General features: G+C 35.7%; 3 protein-coding genes and 1 long non-coding RNA gene across 4 annotated transcripts; 3 read left to right on the top strand and 1 right to left on the bottom strand.

Annotated features, from left to right (window-relative positions):
* On the bottom strand, nucleotides 1-8,157 carry LOC136067064 (uncharacterized). Its single transcript, XR_010628570.1, has 3 exons — nucleotides 7,934-8,157; nucleotides 1,159-1,222; nucleotides 1-125 (listed from the first exon to the last, which is right to left on the bottom strand). It is a non-coding gene; the product is annotated as an uncharacterized LOC136067064 (long non-coding RNA).
* Nucleotides 8,158-8,694: 537 nt separating this feature from the next.
* Nucleotides 8,695-9,957, top strand: LOC112004018 (F-box/kelch-repeat protein At3g23880). The gene has a single exon (XM_024036248.1). It carries the CDS (start codon nucleotides 8,695-8,697, stop codon nucleotides 9,955-9,957), a length of 1,263 nt encoding a protein of 420 aa, XP_023892016.1.
* Nucleotides 9,958-10,236: 279 nt separating this feature from the next.
* LOC136067039 (SEC12-like protein 2) lies at nucleotides 10,237-14,479 on the top strand. The gene is made up of 4 exons (XM_065772265.1): nucleotides 10,237-13,168; nucleotides 13,400-13,516; nucleotides 13,618-13,685; nucleotides 13,835-14,479. Exons 1-4 carry the CDS (start codon nucleotides 13,044-13,046, stop codon nucleotides 13,945-13,947), a joined length of 423 nt encoding a protein of 140 aa, XP_065628337.1. The 5' UTR covers nucleotides 10,237-13,043; the 3' UTR covers nucleotides 13,948-14,479.
* Nucleotides 14,480-17,768: 3,289 nt separating this feature from the next.
* On the top strand, nucleotides 17,769-19,034 carry LOC112004017 (F-box/kelch-repeat protein At3g23880-like). Its single transcript, XM_065772318.1, has one exon. It carries the CDS (start codon nucleotides 17,769-17,771, stop codon nucleotides 19,032-19,034), a length of 1,266 nt encoding a protein of 421 aa, XP_065628390.1.
* The last annotated feature ends 2,090 nt before the right edge of the window (nucleotides 19,035-21,124 follow it).

The raw sequence follows: 21,124 nt of genomic DNA, 5'->3' as shown, positions 1-21,124 counted from the left end.
TTGGGCTTCAACTCCAGCAACTTAACTTTTTCTATCACCATTGCTTCAGCTTAGCCTTGAGCCCTCAGCCTTCATTCATGGTATAGCTACAAATTTTCTAATTTGGACTTCAATGCTAATTATCTCTGCAAGTAAAAATTCATGATTATTAGTAATTAGAAAAAAATGGCACATGGTTGCTGGAATTAAAAAGAGATGCTTATAATTGAAGAATACTCCTGCAATTAACAAACAAATGTACAAAATATCAACTATTATAATTATAGAAAAATGAATGTTTTTCATTTAAAAATAAAAGCTGAAAATTTGTGTACCAATATTGTGCTTACCAATAAAAATTTGCAGTGTGTGTGTGTGTGTGTTTATGAGCTGTGGTTCCAAACTGATTGTATTGTCCCATACACTAGTAACATATACTAACTAACAAGAAACATTCTTTTGAACTACAAAATGAACAAAGACCAAAAGAAAATATAAACTGAAAGAATGTTATACTACCCAAAGATGCAGAAACATTTTTTTTTTTTTTTGATAAGACAGAAACATTTTCTTTAATTAGTAATTACACGCACATGCTGGGATTCAAATTCCAAACTAAGCAAAAGAGGGGGAGAGAGAACTAAAGTATCATTTTATATGTGAATTAATAACAAGCATTTTGAAGGTTCTACTGAAACAATGCTGCCTTTTATTCATATATTAATATATATTTGAGATCATTGCATTGTAAGTTCCAGTGTCTGGCACAGAACCTTTCTCCTTTCATGTGCTCAAAAATCTCAACGGCATCATCAATCCGACCAGCCCTCCCTAAACCCTAAATAAGGTAACTAAAAGTCAAACAACCAGGACTGAACCCATCCACTAACATTGCTTTCAATACACTCTCAGTTTCACTAACTCTACCCAATTTTGACCACCCATCCACCTTAAAAGTGGCTTCCGTTAATTGTTAGATTGATAAAAAAAGATAAGAAAATTGTAGAGAGTTATCCAACCTGCCTGATGTTCCAACTTATGCTTCTATTTCCTTCTAATCAACTACATCTTAATCCGAATTAGCAAGGTTTAAAATCTTTGTAAAGAATCAAATTAGCAAACCAAATATACAACTATATAAAATCAATATTTTAAGGATTCTAGTCTTAAAGTACTTACAAGTGAGCAACTTCTGTTGTCTTCTTCTTCCCAAACACATAGCTCGCCAGAACATCCTCCATTCCTACATCACAGCAATTAAGATTAAAGAAATTAACCTTCAAGTTTAAAGCAATTAAGCTTCATTTTACGAAAAGTTATCAAATTTACAACAAAAGCCCAGATTTTTCTATGTTTAGTTTTCTTGAAGCAAAAATTGAATTTTTAGCATAAAACCCAAATGGCCAACCACTACTGATACTCTGTTTTGTTAGGTAGGACAAAGAAAATGAAAATAGAGTAATTTTTATTATATGGGACACTTCAAAAATTAACGATTCCACATAATTAGACTCCAAAAACTTCATTGCCTATTTGAAATTCTTCTTCACTGCCATTAAATTATCTTATACATAACGATTCTCAAAAAAAAGAAAAAAAAAAAAGAATCTTGATGATGCCAAAATCGTCAGTTGGGTCACTTGTCCAATCCGGAGCTTTAGACGATCTTGTAGGACCTGCAAGATAAAGAGAAATAGATCGAAGAGACCAACAGGTTGTGCCCGATGGGGGAGCCTCCGATGCTTAAATTAGTATCACCCCATATTTCTCATATTTAGATAGTGTTTCGTTGTAGCTTTTGACCTACCTCCACAAGTGAGACGAACTATCCCTTTTATAGGTGATTTGGATAGCTATTATACATAATTGGAGGTGATTATTACCCATATGTAACAATCATCGTATTGATGGGCGTTTAAGACCGATGAGTAACGGTCGCCATTAATGTGTTGAATGTGCTTGAACGGTTACATCTTTTGGTCTACTAATGATGCAAGGTTGTCCATATTAATGGACGACCTTAATGATTTTTAGGACTCATCAGTTGCCCCCTCATTCCCAAGTCTGATTTTGCTTTATGCTGGTCAGGCTTAGGGAATGTTCTTGACTTCTTTAAATTCAGGCTTCTTTATCTTCAACTATTTCTTCTTCAGGAACGGTAGTATTTTTTGAAGACTTCTTAGTATCTGCCTTTTGAAGGTCTTTTTGGACATTCGAGGGATCATAGCTTGGTCTTGAAAGTGAGCAAATTTCTTTAGACAGTCATTTTTTATCACTGCTAAAGAACAAGCTAACTTCTTTGGACGACCATTTTTTATCTTTGCTGAAGTGTAAGGTGATTTCTTTGGACGTCCATTTTTTTATCACTACTGAAGAGCGAGGTGATTTCTTTGGACGACCATTTTTGATCACTTCGATGCTTCTTCTTTTATTCATTTTCTGGTTGTCACATTCGATATTCTTGATTTGCATTTGACTTGCGTTTGTGTAAGAATCCTTGTCTGCTTACACTCGTCTAAGGGTATTTAGTCACTTAGCCACTTTTGGGTGACTTACATCCAGTTATGGAGCTTTGTCATTTAGGCTTCGTCAGTGATTTACATCCGTCTTGGCAGAATCTTATCACTTAGCCATTTTTTGGGTTACTTACATCCATTTAAGGAATCTTGTCACTTGTTGCTGGAATAATTCCTTGATGCTATGTCGTTTTGGACCTTCTTGAGGCCATGTTGATATTTGCATTTTGTAACACATGCACTTGCCAAAATTTGTTTAAACAAGAATTTCAGAAAAATTCATACATGAATAATGAGCTACCAATGGCCTTGTTGGGCATTTTTCTTATTGTGCTAATATTCTGATTGAACCAATTATTCTGTTGTAATCCTATAGCTTTACCTCTTTTGTAATTCATGTAAATACATTTTTGCATGAGACCTTATGACATTTACAAAAATAAGCATTGTGACTATAATATTTCATGTGAATAGTTAGCTGTGAAATGCTAGGGGGTAAGAGTTACATAGTTGCTAATCATAGTGCATAAACATTATCAAGAGAATAATTAACGTATTATAATACGTTTCCTCTTATTGCTTCCCATTTAATTCATTCAAAACTGGACTTTTTGACAATTTATTCTAATCGTCATTATTACAAGAATATTGATAATCTTAAATAATCAGGTATAGCATTCATCATAATTGCTGTGCTTTATGCATTTGATGGGTTTCCTGAAAATTTCATGAATTTGCAAAACCCAAAAAAACTATATACCTTTTTATTATTGATTATTTATGCAAGCTTGATATGTACTCATTTTTAATAAGTTAATCACTTGCATCGCTAGTTAAATGCACACGAATAGAAAGAAATAAATGAGTTACCTTAGATGACGACATTACGCTGCTATATGCCTCGATCTTTTCATTGTTGAGATCTTCATGACGAGCTTTTGTCCTTTAAGACTTGTTAAGCTTAACATGATATTCAATGTCTTAAGGCCTAGGTCTCTTTTGCTTCAATCTTTTGAAGATGTAAAACCTAGGTCATATTGTTGCCCCCTGTTCAGACATGAAAGGTGCAATTCTTATTTGACAACAACCAGAGGAATTGCCTATCATGGTTTGAACTTGTATTTTCCTTTCTTTGGGCTTAATCTTATTTTTTGATGGGAGTGCTTTGGCCATGGTCATTTAAGACGATTCACTTCGATAGAGCTAGCTGCATTTTGTTAAGAATGACAATGTACAAATATGCAATTGCTTGCTATACAATTATGGATGTCAGTTGATGAAGTGCATTCCATATGAATCATAGAGAAGTATTTTGTGATATATAAAATTGAAGCTATTGACTATATGCTTGTTTTAAATTGAGCTTTGTTAGGTGCTTTCACTGAATATAATTTTGAAAGCAATTTAAAAAGATTTTGGTGAGTTGACGGAGACAGCAAGAATTTATTGAGACTTAAACTCATGACCATATTGTGAACACAATCATCTAACATTTTAAGTCTAGGAGACTTAATAGAATTTCTCAGATTCATGATGGTGGAACATATGCTACTAATAATATAGTCATATTAGCTATGATAATAGCAATATTTTCAACATGATTTATATGTACATATTTGTAGATAATCATGCGAGCTTGATATGCACTTAATTCTAATAAGATAATATTTGGCATGGCTAATTAAAAAGGAAGAAATAAATGAGTTACCTCAACAAGAGACCTTAAATTACGGTACTATTGTATACATACCTTGATCTTTTCATTGTTGTAGCCTTCTTGACAAGTTTTAAGATCTCTTTTGTTAAGCTTAACATGCTACTTTCATGTTTAAGGCTTGGACCTTTTTTGCTTCATTCTTTTGAAGGTGCAAGGACTAGGGCATGTTGACCGTTTGCAATTATATTTCCTTCCTTTAGGGACAAAGGCTATCCCAGGGGCTTCTTCCTTCATCATTTGATGACGACCATTGAAATGATCGTTGCTTTTTGTCTCTTTGTTGAGACAGTGGCCTAGTTGGCCAATTTCTTTTCTTATCCTTCCTAGGCTATTCACTTGACTGTTATGATCGACTGTTTAAAGTCCTGTCATTTTGCAGTTTATACATGTACTTGCAAAGTGTTTCACTAAACACTTGTCATAAGAGTAAAGAGACCACTAATAAGATTTTATAGGGTCAAGATTGGCATGTGCATAAGATAAGATTCTCCCGGACACATGCCTAATTGGTTATGCAAATACTACAATTTAAAAAGAGTACTTATGCTTGATACATGATCTATCATCATACTTTCACATTCGATAAATATTCAAGCTAAAGTTTTAACACCATGTCTCTTACATATCATTGTGTGAGTCATATAGCATATTGATATAGCATTTTTTTTTTTAAAGAAAGAAATATTCATGATGCTATGGAAAGACTCTAGGCTTTTCCATGATTTTTGGCCTTTGTACAAAATTACCTTATAATAGTGTCAACAATTATATATAGATAGAGATAGGGTGGTATGATGCTATCATGTCACATACCTTTGATCTCCTCTTTAGCAAGCTCTTCTTGATGAGTTCTCATTCTTAATCCTGTGGACTTGAGAGTATATGTATAATTGAGATAGTCTAGATACTCTAGTCTAGTTGTTATACTACATGTATTCTTGCTGCATAAAACATTAGGCTTGGAGTAACATTGTCAAGTAAGTAATCACAAATAATATTAAGACAAATGTATAAAATTTGTTGTGGCTTTGGCCTAGAGGCATTATGACTTTTCAAATGAAGTCATTTAAGCAGTGAAAATATCTCTTAGAAAAAGTGAAATCACAATTTCTTGGTAAGATTCAGATTTGATATTGCCCAAATATCACAATTTTTTGTTTCTAATACATTGTGATGTAAATTTTGCTTTTTTACATAAATGAATAATTCTACTGATCTCTTTATTGGTTGGTCATTAATTTCCGTTGAGAAACTAGAGGTGTAAAAAAATGTACATACTTATTGTCTTTTTTTTTTTTTTTTTAAACATCTTTGAAGTCACTAAAAATAATTCTGAATTCTAAAAAGACAATAGAATGAATTCTAGTTTTAATGCTTGAAATGGGTTTTTATTTTTATAACTTGAAACGGCAATAAAATTTGACCTTGCCATTTAATGCCCAAAATTATAATTTTGGTAAGATAATAAGTATTTTCTAATATTCAAGCGTTGAGTTTTATTACCAATTGCAAGGCAATAACATGTTTACTCCATCTTTCCTATGAAGCTAGATACGTTTAGGAAAGAAAAGGAGTGATAAACTGGTAAGTGGTACCATACGTGTCAATACCAACATTGGTGAATTATGTGCCAAACAAGTTGTCTAACATCAAACATGCAACTGAATAGTACATGTGAAATTGTGAATGACCAAAATGGGATTTGCTCCACATTGGGTTGACTGTATTTATCTTAAAAAGAATGTATTGATATATATATATATATATATGCACAATAAGTCTCATCAATTGTAGCTTTTTTTTTTTTTTTTTTTTTTGTTCCTCAATTTCAATACCCCCACTATTTGACAAAATTCAAATGAAAAATGTGGCACATAAAATTCTCAATTATTTAAAGGCACATGAACTCTTCTCAATATAAGGTTCTTCAAAATAGAAACACCATAATTTATGGGGTTCATAAAAATTCATGATATATATATATATATTTAAATACTCATAAATCCCATCAAATTTTTTTCTTGTATGAAACATGAGCATTTTCAATTATTCTAAATTTCACATGGAATTCAAGACATAGCTGTACAAACTAGAAACGTATAACTATTTATACATGTATATCGACACATTTGTCAATAAAACAGTAAGGAAAACGCTTTTTTACAGCAGGCATCATAATGCAGCAATTGATTAATAGTTTTTAAGATTCCATTAATCTTATGTTTATATTCAACCAAATACTAGGCATTAAATAAAATTCCAAATTTAGCCAACACTACAAACTGAAATTGGTAAGAAACTACTAACATTAAAACAAAAGTTTTAATGGGAAATTCGAACATTACAAAAGGTTTAAAATTTTCCATTAAACCACATTGCAAACTGTAATGGAAATTGCAAGATATAGTTGACCAATTACTTCCCATATTTCTTTAACACTAGATTAGGAATTTCACAAATGCATATTCATTGTATTTCCAAATTTCACGTAGATGTTAAATTATATACCACCTTTTTATTTTTATTTTTTTTATTGTTATTTTATAAAGCCTTTAGCCGAAGCTATGATTCCAATTCCTTCCATTTATATATCACCATATATAGCAACTTCAGTATGATTAAATTGAGATCTAAAACAAATATAGAAAGACAAAGCTGTGATTTGGGACTACCATTATTATGGTTGACTTATTTGGAGTAGTCTAGGAATTTAAAATCTTATGCAAAACGTAACATCAGGTAGAAAAATAACTTTTGGGAGAATAATCCCATAGACATACCTAACCAATGATACTCATAGAATGGCTCAGTGGGGTAGGCTATGTATCTTTGGGGCAATTTTATTTTTACTCTTGCTTCTTATTTATTTATTTATTTATTTTGAATAAAGGTATAAGAGTTACCTTGGGTTCTTGACGCGAACCATCTTGTTTGTGCCCAGGATCATCAACCCACAGTAACACGATGACATTTTTTGCGAAATCACATCGAGGTGATTTGATTTGGCCTTCAAACTTCGTGTGCTCATCCCTTTGGGTTGGAAGACCGCAAGACTGCTTTGTCGCGGGTAGATCTACTTCTATCAGAGGATCTTTACAGCACATTCCATCTAGTTGACCGAGACTGACTACGGTATCATGGTGTTCATATCTTTCGAATGAACTAAGTGACCCTTTGTCATGGGAAGAGAACAATGACTTGTCGTTCCCCACAGACGGCGCCAAACTGATGATGCCAAAATCGTCAGTTGGGTCACTTGTCCAATCCAGAGCTTTAGACGATCTTGTAGGACCTGCAAGATAAAGAGAGATAGATCGAAGAGACCAACAGGTTGTGCCCGATGGGGGAGCCTCCGATGCTTAAGTTAGTATCACCCCATATTTCTCATATTTAGATAGTGTTTTGTTGTAACTTTTGACCTACCTCCACAAGTGAGACGAACTATCCCTTTTATAGGTGATTTGGATAGTTGTTATACATAAGTGGAGGTGATTATTACCCATATGTAACAATCATCGTATTGATGGGCGTTTAAGACCGATGAGTAACGGTCGCCATTAATGTGTTGAATGTGCTTGAACGGTTACATCTTTTGGTCTACTAATGATGCAAGGTTGTCCATATTAATGGACGAACTTAATGATTTTTAGGACTCATCAAATCTTATACATAACAAACATGCACACAAATATATAGGAAGTGAAAGAGGGAAAAGGAGTACCAAAAAGAGGGAGACCTTCACTCCATGAGAGTTGGGACAGCTTCACACACGAGAAAGAGGGAGGAAGTTTTTTTGTTGAAGAGCGAGATGGGTCTTCTTCGTCGGAGTCGGAATCGGACGAGATTGAAGTTTCGCCGGAGCTTTGGAAGCAACAGTGACGGCAAAGAGAGAGGCTTGGCCTTGTGTGGACTGGTACCGGGCTGCTGTGACAATGGATTGAAGGAGAGGCAACTGCGCAGGGGACAGAGAGAGAAAAAAAAATTGAGTTTATGTTTTACGAAAAAGTGGGCGGGTATGAAATTTTTAAGGGCAAAATAGTCTTTTTGTCATTTGGTGCTGTGTCAAATATTTAAGCCATTAGATTAAATCTATGGCTGAGAATAGAGCTATTGCACACAGTGCAATGCCCTGGGATCCTCATCTTCATAAACTCTCCTTTTCTTCGCTCTACCTTCATACACCGACACAGCCACAGCCACACAGCCCTGGTCCGTCTCTCCCCTCCCAAAATGCCATAGTTACAGGCCTTAGCTTTCACTCTCACACATAAACCCCACCCTGATTTCCTCAACCAAACCCACAAAATCAAGCAAAAAGTTCCCATTTTTAACAAGCATTTCTGCTTTGGTCGCTCAGCACTAGCAGCATCAGCATCTTCTTGTTCTTCTGCTGCTATATATCTTCAGTTCGTTTGCCTCAGCTTGCTGGTTTTTGTTGGTGACTCCAACCTCTTTGCCTTTTTGGGTTTGATCCTAAACAATATGTCTCAAACAAGGGAACCTCCTCATCCTCGTAGGATCTTCCGACAAAAGAAGGACCATCTCCCACACGACATCGTACTCATCATCTTGGCAAGGCTACCTGTCAAATCAGTCCTAAGATTCAGGTGCGTCTCCAAAACCTGGTACTCCTCAATCGCCACTCCTAATTTCATCTCCAACCACCTTATTTATCACAAAAACAACAACAACAACAACTTAGCTTATCTCATAAGCATTCCTCCTCTTAACATCAACATCCCAATCTTTATCGGTGGTTACGACGACGCATTTAATAGGATTTCCGAGTACCCAATTCCCTCTGGCTTTTTTCCTCCACTTTATTCCTACCCAGCCGATTCATGCCATGGCTTGGTGTGTTTCACTAATCATAACAACCTTCCCGCTAATACTGGTGCTATTTATTTGTGGAACCCCAGCATTAGAAAACTTAAGAGGTTGCCTGCTTTTTCCCAAACCCAATATCTTAGGTTTTGTACTGGATTTGCTTATCAGTCCAACACCAATGACTACAAGGTTGTTAAGATCTCTCAAATGCCTGCTGACCACAATGGGATTAAGACTGAGGCTGAGGTTTACACATTGAGCTCCAACTCTTGGAGAAGGGTTGAAATCTCATTGGCAAACACTATTTTGGGCGTGCCTATCGACAATCGGCGGACTGCCACATTTGTTAGTGGAGCTTTGCATTGGCTGGGAAATGTTTCTGAAGGCGCATCTCTTTTCATGATTTTGTCATTTGATGTCAATAATGATAAATTTGGAGAGATAGCACTCCCTCATGTACAACAACAACAACTGCTACCACAAGGTGTAATGGCAAAAATAAATCGTCTGATGGTGTTCAAGGGGAAACTGGCCTTCATTACATTGGGTTACCTCAGATTCGACCACGCCAACGAAGACGAATACAATGACTTTATGAGCTCGCATACACCTCATTCATGCTTCATATGGGTAATGGGAGACTATGGTGTACATGAATCATGGAGTAAACTTTTTTTTGTCCAGTTTGAAAATGTTATCTCTGTGCGTTTCTTTGGTTGCGCCAGTCGTGGTGAACTGCTAGTTATAAAGAAGCATAATCATGAATCCAACAATGAACGGAGGTCGTTCACGGTTGTTTCGCTTGACCTTGAAACTTCACGTGAGAAGGATCTTGGTTTCCAAAAAGTTCCAGATATAGCTACTACTTTTATGGAAAGCCTTGTGTTACTTGATGGAGCAACTGAGCTATCTGGATAAGAAGTGAAGTCGTTAGTGATAATCATAGGATTTTGTTATGTAAGTGTGATACAAATGAGACCATTTTCATGTTTTTCCTTTGGTATCATTTTGTTTTGAGGTAGGCAGAAAAGTATTGATGTAATTTAGGTGAATTTTATTCTTGATTTATATAAAAAAAAACTTAATGCTTCTTAGGAATCTCATATTATGTTTCATATCTGTGCTGTGTGATCTGGTGTTGTCTAAATCCTAGAGCTACTGCTGTGTGCTGTGTGCTTTGATCTGGTGTTGCCTGAGCCTATGAGCTGCTCTAGCGCTGTGTTAAGTAGTGACTATGTGTAATAAAAGCTTGCTTGCTTGTACGAACTAATTCAAGACCACTTAGACCAGTTGCAATTACTTAGGCACATGTGTATGTTGATAAGGACAGTATTATGCTATTTTAGTAGTGTAGCAGGTATTAAATTTAGAGCATGTGCTCCATTGTTGGAGCATGTGACTGATTGGTAGGTTGTTAGAGGTAGTTATGCCAGCTGGCATAAGGAGTTACTAGATCAGCTAGATAGTTAATCTACTGGTCAGGATGGTACATACAAATAGGTATTTGGCTTTGTAATGAGATCATGCAGAAATTAACCAACAATTTTATTTCGTGTTCTCTCTTCTCCCTCACAATTCTTGGAGGTCAGTCATGTCCTGCAATATTTCAATCAACCCTTAAACACTACCTGCCACCAAAGCTCTTAACAATTCTTGTGGCAATTTCATGAAAGGATATGACATTTTACTTGTAACTTTTTGTGTGCCTCTCTAATGGTGTTGTAACTTGTAAAAGATTAGATTAAAGACCTTACTTAAATCCAAACAAATAAAATAAAAATGGAGTAAAAGAGAGCAAAGACAAGAAGCCCTAAGATGAGAATGTTTGATTAGATTAGAGATCTTACTACTTTCCAACAAAATAAAATAAAAAATGGAACAAAGAAGAGGGAAGAAAAGAAGCCCTAAGATGAGAATGTTAAAAATGGGATGTGGAAGTTCTTAATTGGCGAGCAAAGGCCCAGCAAAGGTCTTGTGGTTAACCCTGTTAATACTCCAATGGTGAGTGATGTGAACAGTTTACTTGAAAATTGTTAGAGGATAGTGTTGTGCTGGAATGTGTGGGATCTAAATGATCCTTCTAAACAAAGAGAGGTAAAGAAATTAATTAGGGATCAAAGAGCTGATTTGGTTTATTTAGTTGAGACAAAGGTTAGAGATAGGAATGGCCTACAGATAAAAGAGGCCTTATTTCCAAATTGGGGTTTCCTCAATAATTATGATAATCATGAATTAGGAAGAATTTGGGTTTGTTGGAACACTAATATTTTCCATGTCTTAATGGTGTTAAAGGCTGATCAAGTTATCCATTGGGAGGTGGTTTTTCTTTCTAATTCAGCAAAATGGGAAGTGCCTTTTGTTTATGGTGCATACTGTGGTTTTAAAAGGCAGGAGCCATGGTAAGCCATTTCTGGATTACAATGGAGGACTAGAGATAGACCTTGGGTGGTTTTGGGGGGATTTCAATGTAGTTAAAGACTCGAGTGAGAGGTTTGGGGGATTGGGAAGCCCTGGTTTTGAAGCTGAATTTTGCTAATTGGATGGGTGTTCAAGGACTATTTGATCATCCTTATATTGGTGTTCTGTTCTCTTGGAATAATAAGAGAGATGCTATGCTACTGCATTTTTGGCTAGGAAGTTGGACAAAGCCCTCAGTAATTCCGTTTAATTATCTGTTTTTCCTTAGACTCTGGTTGAGTTTTACCTCGTGGGATTTCAGGCCATGCTGCCATCTTTTTATCCCTTTTGCCTGTGCAGAATGCTGGTCCTGAACCTTTTAATTTCTTTAACTTCTTAACTGCTAATGATCATTTCCTTGAAATTGTAAGTCAAGTGAGGTCTTAGGTTGTTCAGGGAACTCCTATGTTTCTCCTCTACAAGAAATTAAAGCTTCTGAAAGTTGGGTTAAAGGTCTCTAACCGGACCAGGTTTGGAGGAATTTCTGTGAGACTTAAAGTTGCTAAGGCTTAGCTTGACTCAGTCCGGTTAAGTCTCCTGAATAATCCTGGTTGTTCTGAACTGTGTAAATTGAACAAAGTGCAGGGGATGCTCTTCATTTGTACAAATCTGTTAGTAGTGCAGAGGAAGCTTTTCTGAGGCAGAAATCACGGGTCTCTTGGCTGAGGTTGGGTGACCAAATTAGTGGCTATTTTCATAGAATGGTGAAAGTGAAGGCAGCTAAAAAATAAACTAAAATGTCTTTATGATGCTTCTGGAGCAAGGGTGGATATTCGGCAGATTACAGAGTTGGAAGTGAATTTCTATCAGCAGCTACTAGGGACTTCTACTTCTTTAGTTCTATTTCTGACCTTGCTCAGATTATGCAGAAGACCCATCCTGAACAGCTGAGAATGGAGTCGCAACAGGAAGTTACAGATAGGGAGATTCAAGACACTTTGTTTTTCATGGACGGTGACAAAGCCCATGGTCCTGATGGATATACTGCCCACTTTTTCTAGAAAGCTTGGCATATAGTGAAGGGTGATGTCTTGGCTGATATTCATTCTTTCTTCTCCTCATCTAAGTTCCTAGGTGAAGTGTATGCTACCATTATCACTCTTGTACCTAAGGTACCTAACTATTCCATCATGTCTGTGTTTAGACTTATTTCTTGCTGCAACATTACTTACAAATGCATTACTAAGCTGCTGGCCAATCGTCTTAAAGCTTGCCTTGGTATTCTCACGAGCCCTACTCAAACAGCTTTCATTCCTGGTAGAAGTATAAAGTAAGTCGCATATGCATAATACTAGTACATCTTTTAAAAGTCTTCATGATTTTCTTTGATTTAATTTGATAAATCTTTTATAATATGGATTGAACTAATAAGATTTGTTTACATACAGGATGAAGTTTTCTTCTTTTGTAGATTCTCTGTGAGTAATGATATGAATCAGGTTCTATATATTGCTGTAGTGACAGGAGAAAATCAGACTAGAAGCCATCCTACCAGTTTTTGAAAGAAGTGCTTACCTTTTATACCGTACCCTTTCTTATTATTCTACATGGGTAAAGGTGGAAACATTGTAACATGGGATACAAAAACATGGAAGAGGATAGGATCAAAGACTGTAGTACGTGACACAGTTTTGGCCTTCATTGTTTCACCAGATGGAAAGCTACTTGCCTGGTAAAAAAAAACTTGATTGGCTAGTTCAAGTTCTCACGGAGATGAATTTTCACCTTCCTTGTGATTTTAGTTTTCAAGTTCTGTATTTTTGATAGATGTGATTGTGCTTTTTATCACCACCAATCCTCCCATCTAGAGTAACGATACTTATGGTGTGGTGTATGTTTAAACTCTTATAATGTATCTTCTCGAGCACTTAACATTTCCTCCCTTTGATTGGTTGACATGCAGTGGGACAACTCAAGGAGACGTTTATATTTTAAATTCAGCCAGTAAACAGGTTCAGACAGTTGTTCGGAAAGCACACCTTGGCTTTGTAACTGCACTTTCATTCTCGCATGACTCAAGGTTGTATTATACGTATCTGCATTTTACTTCTCGATCACAATTATGCTGCAGCTTTTTCCTTCTATTAATTTGACAGTGAAGCATGTAAACTCTGAATACAGGGCTTTGGCGTCTGTATCCCAGGACTCAAGTGCAAGGGTGACACTTATTGAGGAAAATAAGAAAACTGGTACACGCCTCTCTTGATTATTTGATCTGATTATTTAATAACGTATCCATTTCCCGCTGTTGAATTGTGGGTTTGTTTATCTTGTGTTGATTTTGGATTCTCTCTCATATATATATATATATATATATATATATTTTTCTCTTTCACAGGAGCATTGAGCTTGTGGGCCATCTTGTTAGTCAATTTACTTGCCATTGTTGTGTATTTACTATTTTATGAAGAATCAAGTCAAGGTGGCAAAATCCGGCCTGACACGACATGAAGTTAGCTAGTTATGGGTTGAGATTTAATGAGTTTGTCTCATATTCGGGTTGACACGAATGACCCATTTCATAAAATTTTAGCATTCGTGTCCAACGGAACTTGTTTAACTAAATGTCATTTAACTAATACACCTTTCAAAACCTTAGGTATATAAACTTATTTTCTTTCTTAGTTGCGTTCTTCCAAGTCCTATGGCCTCCTCTCACTCTTAGACCTCAACTTTACATTATTTTCTAAGCCATTGTCACCCTTCTGTCACTAGGGATGCCAAGTTGCATTTGCTCTCATCCTTGATCACTTCTCTTTATCACTGGAAACCCTAGTTCCTATTGAGTTTTATTTTCATTTTTGAATTCTTTGTGACCATCGCATCATTATCGTCGTCCTTTATTTTTATCTTTATCTATGTTCCATGAATTGATTACTGTAATTTGACATTAGTTGTTGTGGTTTATTTTGTTTCACATATTGTTATTGATTATTTGTGATATTAAGATATATTATAGTTTTAAATGATTATTTGGGATGCAGTTACTTTTGTAAGTTTTGAATTATATATTAGAAAAATTATTTGGTTGACTTTTCATAATTCAGATCAATTATATTCAGAGCTTGTAGGGTTACTTATGGTGGAGTTCTTCAAATTCTTTTTGAAATGAGTGGATTTGATTTGTCATATAATCAATAATTTAAAGATACCTAAACAATCTGCTCATTTTACAATGGAAGAATTTTTAAAAACTTAATAACAGAGTTATCTTAAGAACCTCTTAAGAATCGTATTTCATTTGAATTGTCAATTCATACAGGAGAATAGTCTACTAACTTTATAATATGCATAAGATGGCTTTGGAATACACAGTATTTTTAATGGAAGTGTTCTTTTGGCCTCTCTTCAAGCTCAACTGTAGTTGCCCCTATTGCGTGAACTTATTTTTTGAACATTTTTTTTTTTAAAAAAATTCATGTTTGTTATATACATTGTTTGTTACATACTAAATAAAATTATACAGCACTGGCTCTCTGTTGGCGAAATTTTTATTTATTTTTATTTTTAACCATATGGTATCACTGCCACTGTTATACTGCCACTGTTAATCAACATCTTTTTTTCTTTGGACAAATCCCATAGATTTTCTTCAAGCCTATATTTGAACAATAATATGCAGGTCAAAGTGATGCTTGATTCTGTAACATGATACATTTGAAGATTACCGTTGATGCTGCTTTCAAGTTCAGATGCTAAATCTTTCTTTTTCTTTTTCTTATTTATGACGTCAAGGCAAATATTGTGTCTGAGTTTGGCTTGGTAAAACTCTTAAATTTTAGCTAAATTAAAATAATAAAAAAAGCAATTTCTCCTGACCATTTTCTGCCTCTCCACATTTTACAAAATACAAATATAAGAGCGTTTACAGTAGTGTAGCTATAATGCTATATTGCTAAAATTTAGCTCCACAAACACAAAAAAGGCGCTGCAGCAGGCACAAATTAAAATTTTAGATGATTGCTACAGTGCACATCTATCTTTAGATGTGCACTGTAGCACACAGGTAATTTTTTTTTTTTTTATTATCTTCTCTCTCTTCGCACATTAATAAAACATTTCCTTCTCTCTCTCTGTCTCTCCGACTTCTCCTTTCTTCTTTCTTTCTCAATTTTTTTTTCCCCCTGGTATGCTCAAGCCAAAATCCAGTCGGTGGAGCTTGAAGAGCTCATCGCTGATCTCTGTCTAAATCTCCCTCATCGCCGATCTGTTCTGCCGACTCGCCCCATCGCCCAATATTTGCCTCTCTCTCTCTCTCAACATCTCTGACCCAAGCCTCCGCCGGCCTCAAGGTCACCGGCCCAAGCCTCCGCCGGCCTCAACGTCTCCGACCCAAGTCTCTTCTTACCCCTCTCTCTTGCCGATCTGTGATTGAGTTTTTATTTTATTTTTTTAATTTTTTTTTATGTATTTTCATATGGGTTTGGTGGCTTTTGTGGTGGTGGTTGATTTTGGCTATGGTAGTGGTGGTGGATGATTTTGACAGTAGGTTTGTGAATTTTGGTTGTGGCGGTGGTGGAAGATTTTGACTTTGGCAGTGGGTTTTGTGTATTTTAGCTTTGGCAGTAGCTTGTTCCTTGGTTTTATTTTATTTTATTTTCTATGTTGTGTTGTGGCTGTGGTGGTTGTGGCCGGTGGTGGTGGTTGTGGCTGTGGTTGATGGTAGAGGTAGTTGTGGTTGGTGCTATATATGTTTTTGTGGGTAGTGTGATATATTATTTTATTGTAAGAGATGTATTATTTTATTGTGATGTTTATAATATTTTATTGTATTGAAGTTAAAATAGATTCACTGCTGGAGCATGTATGCAGGTAAAATAGATAAAGTGACTTTTTGTGTAACTAAATAGCTAAAATTTTAGATGCATTATTGCGAATGCTCTAATAACTTTTATCTTTCTCTTGCTCTTTCTCACTTTTTTTTTTCTTTTCCCTTTTTTTTTTCTCACTTTTTTGTTTGTTTATAAACTCTTTCTCTCACGTTAGACATCTAGGGGGAAAATAAAAATAAAAATATATAATCGTAGTAAATAAAAACATAGAAGTTTAACTTATATTACCAAGTTCTTTTTTTGAGAAAAAAACATTACCAAGTAGTTATCCAAATTTTTATCCAAAAAAAATAAATAAAAAAATAAAAAGTGCTTATCCAAATTTAAAATTTCAGCAAAATCCATTATGAAACACAAACAATTATCCAAACTCAAAACTCAAAACTTCACCTTCAAACCCACTACTACAGTTATCTATACATTTTTTTTTTTTCCTCTTTGTTCTTAATTTTATATGTCTCTCAATCTTTATCATATTCTCTTTCTTCTTCAAATTCTAAAAAAAACAAATTCAATTCTCAGCATTTATTCCCATAATCCCACTAATTTGAAAGGAAGACAATTACTCAAAACTCAATTAGGAAGGTATGAACATAACATTTGTTTTTAATTAATTTTATTATATTTCCTTCTCCTTCCCTTTGTATTATTTTAATATTATTTTTTTTTATCTCTTTTTCTTTAATTGCTCCACACAAAAAATCAAGTTGATTTGCATTTTTCATAATGAATACAAAATTATTATCTTAAAAATTATAACCTAATAATTTTGGTAGAATAAATCTCTTTAAAATAAAATATTATTAATATTTACAGTATTTTTTAATTAAATAATTTTAAGATCACAAATTATTTTATAATTATTTTATCACAATTTTAATGTAATAAACTGTGAGTAATTGCCTAACACTTACATATATATATATATATATATTCAATATTTTTTTCCTACCACTCATTTTCTGTGAAATCACAGTCATAACAAAAAGTTTGTGAAATAATTTTTATATATATATATATATAAATAATTTTTTTTTTCCTTTTAAAGTTTGTAAATAAATTTAATCTTTTAACTTTTATCATCCACTCGTTCACTCATCCTCATCTTCATAACTTTCCTTTTCTTCGCTTTAACCTTCACACACAGACACAGCCACAGCCACACAGCCCAGGTCCGTCTCTCCTAAAATGCCATAGTTACAGCCCTTAGCTTTCACTCTCACACATAAACCCCACCGTGATTTCCTCAACCAAACCCACAAAATCAACCAAAAAGTTCACATTTTTAACAAGCATTTCTGCTTTGGTTGCTCGACACTAGCAGCATCGGCATCTTCTTATTCTTCTGCTGCTATATGTCTTCAGTTCATTTGCCTCAGCTTGTTGGTTTTTGTTGGTGACTCCAACCTCTTTGGCTTTCTGGGTCTGATCCTAAACAATATGTCTCAAACAAGGGAACCTCCTCATCCACGTAGGATCTTCCGACAAAAGAAGGAGCATCTCCCACACGACATCGTACTCAACATCTTGGCATACCTGCCTGTCAAGTCAGTCCTAAGATTCAGGTGTGTTTCTAAAACCTGGGACTCCTCGATCACCACTCCTAGTTTCATCTCCGCCCACCTCAATCTTAACAAAAACAACAACAACTTAGCTTATCTCATAAACTTTTCTCCTACTGGTTCTCGTTTTAACAATACCATCCCAAGCTTTATCGGAGGTTACGACCCCACATTTAATAGGATTTCCGAGTACGCAGTTCCCTCTGTCTTTTCTTCATCTTATTACCACACAGCCGATTCATGCAATGGCTTGGTGTGTTTCACTCAACATGGTCATGGAGACTATCCCACTAATACTGGTGCTATTTATTTGTGGAACCCCAGCATTAGAAAACTTAAGAGCTTGCCTGGTTTTTCCCAAACCCAATATCTTAGGTTTTTTACTGGATTTGCTTATCAGTCCAACACCAATGACTACAAGGTTGTTAAGATCTCTCAAATGCCTGCTGACCACAATGGGATTAAGACTGAGGCTGAGGTTTACACATTGAGCTCCAACTCTTGGAGAAGGGTTGAAATCTCATTGGCAAACACTGTTTTGGGCGTGCCTGTCAATCTTACTGCCACATTTGTTAGTGGAGCTTTGCATTGGTTGGGACATGTTTTTGAAGGCGAATCTCTTTTCATGATTTTGTCATTTGATGTCAATAATGATAAATTTGGAGAGATAGCACTCCCTCATGTACAACAACAACAACTGCTACCACAAGGTGTAATGGCAAAAATAAATCGTCTGATGGTGTTCAAGGGGAAACTGGCCTTCATTACATTGGGTTACCTCAGATTTGAGGACGCCAACTTAGAAGAATACAATGACTTTATGAGCTCGCATACACCTCATTCATGCTTCATATGGGTGATGGGAGAGTATGGTGTACATGAATCATGGAGTAAACTTTTTTTTGTCCGGTTTGAAAATGTTGTCTCTTTACTTTTCTTTGGTTGCACCAGTCGTGGTGAACTGCTAGTTATAAAGGAGCATAATCCTGAATCCAACAATGAACGGAGGCGGTCCACGGTTGTTTCACTTGACCTTGAAACTTCACATGAGAAGGATCTTGGTTTCCAAAAAGATCCAGATATAGCTACTACTTTTATGGAAAGCCTTGTGTTACTTGATGGAGCAACTGAGCTATCTGGATAAGAAGGGAAATCGTTAGTGATAATCATAGGATTTTGTCATGTAAGTGTGATACAAATGAGACCATTTTCATGTTATCCTTTGGTATCATTTTGTTTTGAGGTAGGCAGAAAAGTATTGATGTAATTTAGGTGAATTTTATTCTTGATTTATATAAAAAAACTTAATGCTTCTTAGGAATCTCATATTATGTTTCATATGTGTGCTGTGATCCGGTGTTGTCTAAATCCTAGAGCTACTGCTGTGTGCTGTGTGCTTTGATCTGGTGTTGCCTGAGCCTATGAGCTGCACTAGTGCTGTGTTAAGTAGTGACTTTGTGTAATAAAAGCTTGCTTGCTTGTACGAACTAATTCAAGACCACTTAGACCAGTTGCAATTACTTAGGCACATGTGTATGTTGATAAGGGCAGTATTATGCTATTTTAGTAGTGTAGCAGATATTAATTTTTTTTTTTGATGTGAAAATCATAATCTTCATTGAAACAAGAAAAAAGAACAACAGTAGATGAACAAACACCAGACTAGATACATTCCATTTGGATTAGGTGTAGGACTTTCGGGGGAGTACACCCCTTCCACACCTGATTTGATTCACTATATCTAGCATAATGAGCCAGCTCATGGGCCACTCTGTTGTGCTCTCTTCTCAGATGACATATCTTCCAGCTCCTAAAGGACTTAAGGAGGTCCCCAATGCCTGATATAAGTGGCCAAGGCAGCCATTTGATACTTTTGACTGAATATCTTGGACCATTGTAAGAGCATCAGATTCAAAAATGACCTGTGTGAGCACCATTTTCTTAGCCAAAAGGATCCCCTTTTCTAGAGCCACAATTTCAGTTTCCAAGCTTGAATATTGGCCTTGGAGGACTTCACAGAGGGCAGCCACTGTTTCTCCTTTACTGTCTCTAATTATAACCCCAATACTAGATGGGCGCCCATCATTGGATGTAGCACCATCCACATTGATTTTGGTCCAACCCGATGGTGGAACCTCCCACCTAGCCGCCTCGTTATTTTGGTTTTGTAACCATAAGGCCGTAGCTTCTTTAAACTCCCTCCTAATAGTTTTGGCAGAGGACCAAATTTGTTCAGCTGAGTGCCTAACATTCTCGAAGACATTTTTGTTTCTGCTGTACCAGATTGTCCAGGACGTTACAAGAAAGATTTCCAGGTCTTGAGCAGTACCATCATTCAGAATTTTTAGAGCAATATCTGTGGTGTCAAGCTGACATTCACGCATATTCACCGGGCACCCCTCCCATCTGTCCCACACTTGTAATGCTGATTCACATTGAAATAAAGCGTGGGTTATGGATTCCATTTCTTGATCACATATAGGACATGAGGGGCTGATGTTTACTCCCCTTTTACTTAAGTTCAGTCTAGTGGGAAGACCGTTCATGCAGGCCCTCCACGCGAAGATTCTTATCTTTTCTGGAATCTTCAGATGCCACATTTTCTTCCAGAGGGGGGTTCTTAGGTCACCAGAAGAGCACTCACCAGATTCATCAGCTTCCACCAGACCAAGAGCAATGTAATATGCACCCTTCACCGTGAAATCACCCTTCCTATTTCCAATCCAAATAAGTTTTTACTCTGCTTCTGTAGGTTCTCTGTCATTTGATTTGATAAATTGTTTTGTATCATTTTGTTTTGAGGTAGGCAGAGAAGTATTGATGTAATTTAGGTGAATTTTATTCTTGATTTATATAAAAAAAAAAAAAAAAAAACTTAATGCTTCTTAGGAATCTCATATTATGTTTCATATGTGTGCTGTGATCTGGTGTTGTCTAAATCCTAGAGCTACTGCTGTGTGCTGTGTGCTTTGATCTGGTGTTGCCTGAGCCTATGAGCTGCTCTAGTGCTGTGTTATGTAGTGACTATGTGTAATAAAAGCTTGCTTGCTTGTATGAACTAATTCAAGACCACTTAGACCAGTTGCAATTACTTAGGCACATGTGTATGTTGATAAGGGCAGTATTATGCTATTTTAGTAGTGTAGCAGATATTAAATTTAGAGCATGTGCTCCATTGTTGGAGCATGTGACTGATTGGTAGGTTGTTAGAGGTAGTTATGCCAGCTGGCCATA

Source organism: Quercus suber, unplaced genomic scaffold (genome assembly GCF_002906115.3).
Source record: "Quercus suber isolate HL8 unplaced genomic scaffold, Cork oak 2.0 scaffold_56, whole genome shotgun sequence".
Taxonomy (NCBI): Eukaryota; Viridiplantae; Streptophyta; class Magnoliopsida; order Fagales; family Fagaceae; genus Quercus; species Quercus suber.
Note: the sequence above shows the minus strand (reverse complement) of the source record. Positions and strands in the feature narration are given on the sequence as shown.

What these genes read in the sequence shown, in the direction of transcription:
- LOC136067039 (XM_065772265.1), top strand. Translation starts at nt 13,044, where the DNA reads ATGGGTAAAGGTGGAAACATTGTAACATGGGATACAAAAACATGGAAG. An exon ending in GATGGAAAGCTACTTGCCTG is followed by an intron (nt 13,169 to 13,399) that starts GTAAAAAAAAAC and finishes GTTGACATGCAG; the next exon opens with TGGGACAACTCAAGGAGACG. An exon ending in TCATTCTCGCATGACTCAAG is followed by an intron (nt 13,517 to 13,617) that starts GTTGTATTATAC and finishes CTCTGAATACAG; the next exon opens with GGCTTTGGCGTCTGTATCCC.
- LOC112004018 (XM_024036248.1), top strand. Translation starts at nt 8,695, where the DNA reads ATGTCTCAAACAAGGGAACCTCCTCATCCTCGTAGGATCTTCCGACAA.
- LOC112004017 (XM_065772318.1), top strand. Translation starts at nt 17,769, where the DNA reads ATGTCTCAAACAAGGGAACCTCCTCATCCACGTAGGATCTTCCGACAA.